This window comes from Triplophysa dalaica, chromosome 17 (genome assembly GCF_015846415.1).
Source record: "Triplophysa dalaica isolate WHDGS20190420 chromosome 17, ASM1584641v1, whole genome shotgun sequence".
In the NCBI taxonomy this organism is placed as follows: Eukaryota; Metazoa; Chordata; class Actinopteri; order Cypriniformes; family Nemacheilidae; genus Triplophysa; species Triplophysa dalaica.
Window position 1 is genome coordinate 1,339,233 of NC_079558.1, and position 11,533 is coordinate 1,350,765.

At 35.5% G+C, this 11,533-nt stretch overlaps 1 protein-coding gene across 1 annotated transcript in view; it reads right to left on the reverse strand.

Moving 5' to 3' along the window:
• LOC130439384 (deleted in malignant brain tumors 1 protein-like) overlaps positions 1-7,909 on the reverse strand; it is a 41,668-nt gene extending 33,759 nt beyond the window's left edge. Inside the window, exons 1-19 of the mRNA XM_056771993.1 lie at positions 7,846-7,909; positions 7,703-7,729; positions 7,097-7,402; positions 6,093-6,398; positions 5,536-5,580; positions 5,087-5,392; positions 4,248-4,283; positions 4,052-4,093; positions 3,629-3,934; positions 3,101-3,145; positions 2,652-2,957; positions 2,315-2,344; positions 2,095-2,139; positions 1,646-1,951; positions 1,332-1,361; positions 1,109-1,153; positions 661-966; positions 346-375; positions 123-167 (exon numbers count right to left, since the gene is read on the reverse strand). Coding sequence (XP_056627971.1) covers positions 123-167; positions 346-375; positions 661-966; positions 1,109-1,153; positions 1,332-1,361; positions 1,646-1,951; positions 2,095-2,139; positions 2,315-2,344; positions 2,652-2,957; positions 3,101-3,145; positions 3,629-3,934; positions 4,052-4,093; positions 4,248-4,283; positions 5,087-5,392; positions 5,536-5,580; positions 6,093-6,398; positions 7,097-7,402; positions 7,703-7,729; positions 7,846-7,894 — 2,611 coding nt within the window. The 5' untranslated portion in view covers positions 7,895-7,909. The remainder of the gene's footprint in view (positions 1-122; positions 168-345; positions 376-660; positions 967-1,108; positions 1,154-1,331; positions 1,362-1,645; positions 1,952-2,094; positions 2,140-2,314; positions 2,345-2,651; positions 2,958-3,100; positions 3,146-3,628; positions 3,935-4,051; positions 4,094-4,247; positions 4,284-5,086; positions 5,393-5,535; positions 5,581-6,092; positions 6,399-7,096; positions 7,403-7,702; positions 7,730-7,845) is intronic.
• Positions 7,910-11,533: the final 3,624 nt, after the last annotated feature.

Below are 11,533 nucleotides of genomic sequence, written 5' to 3' on the forward strand. Positions count from 1 at the left end.
GAAAGCAAAAAATAGTTTTATGTTTTTGTATGATCTGACCCTTAATAACATGAGACACAGATGAACACGTGACAAAAAAAATAATAAATGAGGAGCCTTTATCATCAACATCATAACAGTACCTTTAATTGGTGACATGGACGTGTTAAATATCTCTGGTGGTGTAGCTGAAACATTAAACACACAAACACACATCACTGAAAAGCTTTGATGAAGATTCAGAAATATTAATATGATTTTAGAGATTCTTGTCTGTTTTTGTCTTACAATTCAACAAGGCTACACAGTGTGAAATAAAAAAAGATCCGCTTTAATTTCCAAAGTTTACGTGTAATAAACCTGTACCTGGTGCTGCAGTTGTTTGTGTCCAGCCAACTAAAGAAAAATAAATGAATTATTATAATATACTTCTGTAACATACACAAAAAAATAAAATCCAAACATGATATTTAGAAAATGGACTTCATTATTATGTGAAAACCTATCAAGATTTTCATAGTCTTTAAAATGGTATTTCGAAAAATCACCACTGGGGGTGCTATGACCAAAATAAATTCAACCCACTGCAAAACTGTTTCATATTTAAACACAGTTTATATTTTATTTTTGTACAATAAACATTTTTTTTTTAACAAAATTTGAAAAAAAGTTGTCGCTCACATTGGCAGATGACTCCTGCATCTTCACTGTGTCCACAGTCGTGTGATCCCCATGGACGTGCTGAACAGTTTTTCAGTGATGTTTCATTCCCTCTACACTGTACTTCATCCAACCATATTTGTCCTGAACCTTGTCCAAAATAAGCATTGCTCTTTGCCTCTATAACAGCACCACAGCCCAGCTCTCGACACACCACTCCAGCATCTGATAGATCCCAACCATCATCACACACAGTTCCCCAAAGTCCATCATGATGAACCTCCACTCTTCCAGAACACACACTGCCACCATTCACCAGCCTGATATCTGTTATCAGCAAAATATTATGAAAGGAGAAAATAATTTTACTGTTTTATACGATCTGACCCTAATGACATGACACACACATGAAGACATGACGAAGAAAATAATAAAAGCAGAGTCTCTATCATCAACATCATAACAGTACCTTTAATTGGTGACATGGACGTGTTAAATATCTCTGGTGGTGTATCTGAAACATTAAACACACAAACAAACATCACTGAGAAGTTTTGATGAAGATTCAGAAATATTAATATGATTTTAGAGATTCTTGTCTGTTTTTGTCTTACAATTCAACAAGGCTACACTGTGTGAAATAAAAAAAGATCCGCTTTAATTTCCAAAGTTTACGTGTAATAAACCTGTACCTGGTGCTGCAGTTGTTTGTGTCCAGCCAACTAAAGAAAAATAAATGAATTATTATAATATACTTCTGTAACATACACAAAAAAATAAAATCCAAACATGATATTTAGAAAATGGACTTCATTATTATGTGAAAACCTATCAAGATTTTCATAGTCTTTAAAATGGTATTTCGAAAAATCACCACTGGGGGTGCTATGACCTAAATAAATTCAACCCACTGCAAAACTGTTTTATATTTAAACACAGTTTATATTTTATTGTTGTACAATAAAAAATTTTTTTTAACAAAATTTGAAAAAAAGTTGTCGCTCACATTGGCAGATGACTCCCGCATCTTCACCGTGTACACAGTTGTGTGATCCCCATGGTAGTGCTGAACAGTTTTTCAGTGATGTTTCATTCCCTTTACACTGTACTTCATCCAACCATATTTGTCCTGAACCTTGTCCAAAATAAGCATTGCTCTTTGCCTCTATAACAGCACCACAGCCAAGCTCTCGACACACCACTGCAGCATCTGATAGATCCCACTGATCATCACACACAGTTCCCCAAACTCCATCATGATGAACCTCCACTCTTCCAGAACACACACTGCCACCATTCACCAGCCTGATATCTGTTATCAGCAAAATAATTTGAAAGCAGAAAATAGTTTTACGTTTTTGTATGATCTGACCCTTAATAACATGAGACACAGATGAAGACGTGACAAAAAAATAAATAAATGAGGAGCCTTTATCATCAACATCATAACAGTACCTTTAATTGGTGACATGGACGTGTTAAATATCTCTGGTGGTGTAGCTGAAACATTAAACACACAAACAAACATCACTGAAAAGTTTTGATGAAGATTCAGAGATATTAATATGATTTCAGAGATTCTTGTCTGTTTTTGTCTTACAATTCAACAAGGCTACACTGTCTGAAATAAAAAAGATCTGCGTTAAAAATCAAAAGATTACATAATAACCTGTACCTGCTGCTACTGTTGTTTGTGTCCAGCCAACTAAAGAAAAATAAATTGATTATTATAATATACTTCTGTAACAAATGTATTTATTTTTTTATTTCATACACAAAAAAATTAAATCTAATACATGATATTTAGAAAATTGACTTTATTATGAAGTTAAAAACCTATCAAGATTTTCATAGTCTTTAAAATAGTATTTCAAAAATCACCACTGGGGGTGCTATGACCAAAAGAAACTCAACCTACTGCAAAACTGTTTTATATTTAAACATCTTGTTGTACAATTGAAATATTCAAAAAAATAAATGTAAGAAAAATTGAAAAAAAGGTTGTCATTCACATTGGCAGATGACTCCAGCATCTTCACTGTGTCCACAGTTGTGTGATCCCCATGGTAGTGCTGGACAATCTTTCAGTGTAGTTTCATTCCCTCTACACTGTACATCATCCAACCATATTTGTCCTGAACCTTGTCCAAAATAAGCATTGCTCTTTGCCTCTATAACAGCACCACAGCCCAGCTCTCGACACACCACTCCAGCATCTGATAGATCCCAACCATCATCACACACAGTTCCCCAAACTCCATCATGATGAACCTCCACTCTTCCAGAACACACACTGCCACCATTCACCAGCCTGATATCTGTTATCAGCAAAATAATTTGAAAGCAGAAAATAGTTTTACGCTTTTGTATGATCTGACCCTTAATAACATGAGACACAGATGAACACGTGACAAACAAAATAATAAAAGCGGAGTCTCTATCATCAACATCATAACAGTACCTTTAATTGGTGACATGGACGTGTTAAATATCTCTGGTGGTGTAGCTGAAACATTAAACACACAAACACACATCACTGAAAAGTTTTGATGAAGATTCTGAAATATTAATATTATTTCAGAGATTCTTGTCTGTTTTTGTCTTACAATTCAACAAGGCTACACTGTGTGAAATAAAAAAAGATCCGCTTTAATTTCCAAAGTTTACGTGTAATAAACCTGTACCTGGTGCTGCAGTTGTTTGTGTCCAGCCAACTAAAGAAAAATAAATGAATTATTATAATATACTTCTGTAACATACACAAAAAAATAAAATCCAAACATGATATTTAGAAAATGGACTTCATTATTATGTGAAAACCTATCAAGATTTTCATAGTCCCTAAAATGGTACTTCAAAAATCACCACTGGGGGTGCTATGACCAAAATAAATTCAACCTACTGCAAAACTGTTTTATATTTAAACACAGTTTATATTTTATTGTTGTACAATAAAGAATTTTTTTTTTGAAAAAGAGTTGTTGCTCACATTGGCAGATGACTCCAGCATCTTCATTGTGTCCACAGTTGTGTGATCCCCATGGTAGTGCTGAACAGTTTTTCAGTGTAGTTTCATTCCCTCTACACTGTACATCATCCAACCATATTTGTCCTGAACCTTGTCCAAAATAAGCATTGCTCTTTGCCTCTATAACAGCACCACAGCCCAGCTCTCGACACACCACTGCAGCATCTGATAGATCCCAAAGATCATCACACACAGTTCCCCAAACTCCATCATGATGAATCTCCACTCTTCCAGAACACACACTGCTACCATTCACCAGTCTGACATCTTTTATAGTAAGAAAACATAACAATATAAGACAATGTTTAATTACTCTATGATATAACATGAAGAAAAAAACTGTTGCAGTAATAGTTGAACTTCAATTATCTAGAACATCATTACCTTTGAATCCTGAGATGGACGTGTTCAATATCACTGTTGTATCTAAAAAACAATTCCCCAACATTATAAAGTTTTGATGAAGATTTTAAATTAATTTCATAGTTTTACCTCTGTTAAACTCATATTATTCAACAAATCTGTGATTTTAAGCCATTAGGAAAAGTTCTCTTCTTATTTTTATAATGTCTATGGTTACCTGTAGTCGGTGCTGCAGTTGTTTGTGTCCAGCCAACTAAAGACAAAGAGAGAGATTGTTAATATCAAATATACTTCGGTTATCTAATCGATTTATGTTCTCCTTTATACAGTAAATATTAAATTGAAAAAACTGGAACTTGAGACCATGTGAAAAACTTAAAAAGTTATACAATTAGGTCATAGCCTTTAAAATGGTTTACAAAAAATCAACATCAGTGGTGCTGTAACAACAATAACCAGACTAACCTGCTGCAAAACGTCCTGATTTGAAACACATGGTGCGTCCCAATTCATCCATTTATTGTATACACTAAACGTATGTACTCTTTGTGTTATGGAAAAGTATGCATTCTAGCACATTGCAAAACATGCCCCCACTGAGATATACTAACGCAAAACAGAAGAGGTCGTTGTTGCCTAGACACTGTGATCATTAACTGTCGTAAACTTTAAATTCAGCTTTTCTTTGCGTTTAAGTTTATATTCATTCATTATTTCTTATGTTATGTTAAATGTATACTTATATTCAGTGAAGCACCTCTATAAAAAAAATGAAATGCAGGATAGCATCACTAAACTCCGCCCTCACAGTGTGCGTTGTGGGTAGTATCAGCCGTTTGAGTGTCCATGGATCTACACTACGAATTTTAAGTGGAAACAGTAGATCATCCGGATAATTTAAGGATACTAAATGCAGCATACTATCATTTGGGATGTACTTTTCTATTTTGAACAATATTAAGAAAAACAAATAGTACGTGAATTGGGACGCACCAATATTGTTGTACGATGAGTAATAAAAAATATATTTAAAAGATGGAAAGGTGCTTAACTCACATTGGCAGATGACTCCAGCATCTTCATTGTGTCCACAGTCGTGTGATCCCCATGGTTGTGCTGAACAGTTTTTCAGTGTAGTTTCATTCCCTCTACACTGTACATTATCCAACCATATTTGTCCTGAACCTTGTCCAAAATAAGCATTGCTCTTTGCCTCTATAACAGCACCACAGCCCAGCTCTCGACACACCACTGCAGCATCTGATAGATCCCACAGATCATCACACACAGTTCCCCAAAATCCATCATGATGAACCTCCACTCTTCCAGAACACACACTGCCACCATTCACCAGCCTGATATCTGTTATCAGCAAAATAATTTGAAAGCAGAAAATAGTTTTACCTTTTTGTATGATCTGACCCTTAATAACATGAGACACAGATGAACACGTGACAAACAAAATAATAAAAGCGGAGTCTCTATCATCAACATCATAACAGTACCTTTAATTGGTGACATGGACGTGTTAAATATCTCTGGTGGTGTAGCTGAAACATTAAACACACAAACAAACATCACTGAAAAGTTTTGATGAAGATTCAGAGATATTAATATGATTTCAGAGATTCTTGTCTGTTTTTGTCTTATAATTCAACAAGGCTACACTGTCTGAAATAAAAAAGATCTGCGTTAAAAATCAAAAGTTTACGTGTAATAACCTGTACCTGGTGCTGCAGTTGTTTGTGTCCAGCCAACTAAAGAAAAATAAATGAATTATTATAATATACTTCTGTAACAAATGTATTTATTTTTTCATTTCATACACAAAAAAATAAAATCTAATACATGATATTTAGAAAATTGACTTCATCATGAAGTTAAAAACCTATCAAGATTTTCAGTCTTTAAAATGTTATTTCAAAAATCACCACTGGGGGTGCTATGACCAAAAGAAACTCAACCTACTGCAAAACTGTTTTATATTTAAACATCTTGTTGTACAATTGAAATTTTCCAAAAAATAAATGTAACAAAATTTGAAAAAACTGTTGTCATTCACATTGGCAGATGACTCCAGCATCTTCACTGTGTCCACAGTTGTGTGATCCCCATGGTTGTGCTGAACAGTTTTTCAGTGATGTTTCATTCCCTCTACACGCTACATCATCCAACCATATTTGTCCTGAACCTTGTCCAAAATAAGCATTGCTCTTTGCCTCTATAACAGCACCACAGCCCAGCTCTCGACACACCACTCCAGCATCTGATAGATCCCAACCATCATCACACACAGTTCCCCAAACTCCATCATGATGAACCTCCACTCTTCCAGAACACACACTGCCACCATTCACCAGCCTGATATCTGTTATCAGCAAAATAATATGAAAGCAAAAAATAGTTTTATGTTTTTGTATGATCTGACCCTTTATAACTTGATGAACACATTACGATCAAAATAATAAAAGTGAAGCCTCTTCAACATCATTAAAGTAATTGGTGACATGGACGTGTTAAATATCACTGGCGGTGTAGCTGAAAGATTAAACACACAAACACACATCACTGAGAAGTTTTGATGAAGATTCTGAAATATTAAAATGATTTCGGAGATTCTTGTATGATTTTGTCTTGCAGTCCAACAAGGCTCCACTAAGTCTGAAAGAACAAATATCTGTTTTAAATTCAAAAGTTTATGTGTAATAACCTGTACTCTGTACTGCAGTTGTTCGTGTCCAGACAACTAAAGAATAATTAATTGATGATTATTATAATATACTTCTGTGCCAAATTTATTTATTTTTCCATTTTACACATAATAATTCTAATCTAAAAGATGATAATAAGAAAATTGTCTTTATTATGAAGTTATAAACCTATCAAGATCTCAATGCCTCTCCACATCTTGATCTTCATGCCTAAAAGGAACTTAGAAAACCTATCAAGATTTTCATAGCCTTTTAAAAGGTATTTAATTTTTTTTTCTATAGTTTAACACCTTTTTGAACAATAAAATAAAAAATGTATAAATGTAACAAAATTTGAAAAACAGTTGTCACTCACGTTGGCAGATGACTCCAGCATCTTCACTGTGTACACAGTTGTTTGTTCCCCATGGTTGTGCTGAACAGTTTTTCAGTGTAGTTTCATTCCCTCTACACTGTACATCATCCAACCATATTTGACCTGAACCTTGTCCAAAATAAGCATTGCTCTTTGCCTCTATAACAGCCCCACAGCCCAGCTCTTTACACACCACTGCAGCATCTGATAGATCCCACTGATCATCACACACAGTTCCCCAAACTCCATTATGAAGAACCTCCACTCTTCCAGAACACACACTGCCACCATTCACCAGCCTGATATCTGTTATTGACGAAACAATAAGAAATTGATACTAAAAATATATAAAAGTAGTATAATTACAGACAGTCAATGAGGCACGAAATCAAATTTTACAATTAGCAGATTTACACATTAAATCTTTACCAAATCTTGCCCTTATAATTGTCAGAACCTTTAAGCAAGAACGCTTTGATTTCTATAAAGATTTTAAGAAGCTTTAGCAAATAATATTTAATTATTGTGATTAAAATAATTATCTATGGTAATGTAAGAACTGGTTCATTTTTAACTATAGATAATAAATAAATAATAAAAATGTACCTGTTGTTTGTCCTTTTATGATTTCACCTGTTAGGGTTCACATCATAATTTAACATGTGAAAATCCAACAAGTTGTATTAGACACTTGACGTGAAAGATTGTTTGCCCTCAGTTTTGTGTTTTGAAAGGTTTAAAACTCTCACCATTAATCAGCAGAAGTATCGACACACACGACACGATAAGAAACCTCATAGTGACAAACTTTACTTCATGCACCTGCATTTATACACAAAAAAGTATACTATAAATGTTTATTTTTCTTTATAATGAATAATTACTTTCTGAAGTACAAAAATCAAAAGAGTGTGTAAAAAGTGATATATTTAGAAAAGGATGAATAAACAAAATAATGCTTTGTTAAATTTACCTGAGATTAAATATACCCCTGCAGACGATGATCTGTTCTTTAGAATAACCAGCATACAGTGATGTTGAACTATCAGATTCACAATCAAGCAGTTAGTAGTATAGTGTGGTGTGGTGGTTGCACAATAGGGTAGGGACCGAAAACCGGCTCTTATGCAGGATGCAGTTCTGTTTTTTTAAAGAGCCGGAACCATGAGCAATTTATGTTTTTTAAGTTTTGTTCTGAAAACGGTTAGGCGTGGCCAAACCTATTTCGGGAAAAGGTGTCACAAACCAAACAGAATCGATGGGCTGCCTCTTCAATTATTGAACATATCGTTTCTCATGACGCGCCGCGTTGCGTCTTTAAAATGCAAACACCTTGGTACCCATAAATACACGCGCAATCCATAGATGCGCCGCATCTTTAACTGCCGAACACATCGCTTCCCATGAATGTACGCGCACTCGGGTCAACTGTGCACAGTGTTTTGTCTGCTGTCTGTACAGGAAAAACACCTACATCCGCCACTAAACTACATCATTTGTCACATCTTGTCATTAATATACATACGGAATTAAACCTGGACCACAAAATAAATAGGCTGCAAATGTTTTGCAAGTTGGTGGCTAGATTATTCTAAAGTCATTTCAAGAGTGAAAAACACGGTTATGGAAAAATATGTAATTATTTATTTTAATGTTTAAAAATATGGTCACCGTAACATTACTTTGTGACCAGGTTCTGATGAGTCTTGGCAACGTTCCATTTCTTAGATTTTTTGCTAACTTTCAAGAGAAGTCCTAGCCACGTCCTCAAATAACGTTGTAGGTTAATCCCGTGGAGAACGTTAAACGTACGTTCTGACAACGTCGCCAGGTCGCATGCGCAAAGAGCCGCGCGATCGCATAATTTAAACGTTAATGGTAATTTATTTTTTTCGTCACTAACTGATATTACTTTACAGGTTTATTCATATCTTTTCTTTACTTTATACCGTACAGACGTGAGAGTAAACACATATTTTATTGACTCTCGATCGATTTGGCGCGTTTAAATGAACGGACCCGGATGTGACTATGGAAGCTTTTGATTGTTGTTTTTTTAAGAACGGACGAGCTGCTAAACTTATGTGGTAAGACAACAATATAATGTTAAGCTTAAACATTATGTTTATTAATCTCTAAAATATTAATCAATAAATATCTGCTTAAAATCCTCTATATTGTGTTTAATTCTTTGATTAATTATGTAATGCCCTACAGTATACATAAAATATCTGATTGTGATGTAAGCTGTAGTGCTGTGTTGAGTTTTATAATTGTTATACTGTGCTTTATTCATATTTGAATAGAGAATTACTCCAATTGTACATAAAATTGAATCTTTAACGCACCGATTAAATGACATTTAATTTAACCCGCCATGTGAGGGATGATAATTGTTTGAATTAAATAAAAACTTTTGATTGTGACTGTTTGGTCAGAGATGCTTATTGGTCCCAGAAAGTTTTTTGGTACGTCGCTGCAACGAATTTCCCAGGTCCGTAATCACCATGTCCCAACAACGTCCAATGTTACGTCGGCACGACATATATGGGAATCTCAAAGTTTTGTCGCTGGAACGTTATTATGATACGTCGTGGCAACGACTATGGTCCGGTCCAGGCAGGCCTACGTCGTCACAACGTAACTCTGTTAGCTGGGATGATTTAGTGGTCTCCATAACCTAGACACGGTCATTTGGTTAAAGAATGGTCATTACTATTTATGATGTTTTTATATGGTAACATTCATTGTGAGGAACGACTCAGAGTCCGATGCAGGGTATAATAGATTTAAATAGACACCCCCGGCAAAGCACAAAAAGGAAACATTGAGAATATGCAGAATAACGGACGGCCAAAGTAGAGAAGCAGTGGTGTAGTCTAGTTTCTTGTAGTGAGTGTACTCAGATCGACAACCCATGAGCCCCAACATACTCACAAATGCATAGAGTATGCCTCTACATGTCATCAAGAGCATTCTGAAAGATTTATAGCAAGCAAGATTTCAATAGCCAATGACAGCTGGGGGGACTTGCTGGTTTTGTTAATCACTGTCTGAATCAGTGAGTGAAGAGTCACATTTCGCCTTAGATGGTATATGTATACCATACCCAAAGCACTGTTTTTTTCAGCTGTCTATTTTCAATGCATTTGTGATCCATGTGAAAACCCAGATATAAAGTCAAATGTTTGTGATGTACTATTTCTGTATAAATCCTGCAAGAAAAGCAGTATTAAATAAATTCTGGTGGTTTCCATTAAAATACCATTATTTACCAAAAAAATGTAATATAACAACAAAAAAAGATGTCTTTGCATTAATGCATCTGCATCTATTGTGTTTTGGGCAGGTTTCTATTATCTTTCATCAGGGCAACCAACATAATGTAAGGAATATCGTGTGAAAGTATAATCTTTAGATTTTTATTTAGTTTTGACTGACTTAGGCCACCTCAAAGACTTACAGTAAATCAAATTGAAGGCTAAAATCAAACCCTGTTTCTCGATTTTACACATCGGGTTATGAGTGCGAGTTACTCCTATTATTGACATTTATAGTTAACTATCATAATCGACATTGAACATTTGTGCAGTTTTATCAAGAACCTGTTGCACTTCTAGATTTCTGACAGTGTCTGAAGCCTGACTTTCATGAGGCTGGACAGGAGTTCTCATTTTCTATCATCTAAAACAATTATGAACATTGTAGTATAAGTTATCTCTCTCTTTCTCCCTCATGTATTGATTCACCACACAAACTAACTGGGCTAGTTAGATACAATTTAATATGCAAACAACAATATCCTTGCAGTTATGTTAATGATAACAAATGTGCTCGTTTTGTTAAAGGCTACGCAGTGATTTTAAAGTGAGGGGGACTTATCAGAAAAAAGAAAAAATATTCCGGCGAACAGAATGCGTAATTGCGACCCCAGGAAACTATCACGATGGATGGGGACCCCGCGTATAGCGTATATGATCCTCGTCAGGCTCATTTTCTTTAACACCTGCTTCAGCTGCAACGTCACCCGTAGTGCCAGTAAGCTTTAGAGTCAGGCTCACGAAAACTCTGAAATAGTGTAGTTAAAATGCTTGCCTTTAATGATGTCCTCATGTTTCATATCTCCGGTTGCACTAATGGTCTAAAAATCAGTTGCACTGGCCGAAAAGACCAGGGGAGATGGCAGTGACTGGATGGCCGGGGAGGTGGTAGAGCTCAGGAAGAGCGTAACAATGTACCTTTACTGTGCCATTCTTGGACCCTGGCTGTTACGAGAAGGTGAAGTCGAAACGCCAAAGAAGATTGCCCAGAGAGCCTGGCGCGAGATCAACCTCTTGGCAGAATGGATGTATTCCAGGTTCTTGTGGTCCGTCCAGACCAAGAAGGGCTGCGCTTCTCCGTCCAATCAGTAATGCCACTCTCCCAAGGCCAGTCTTA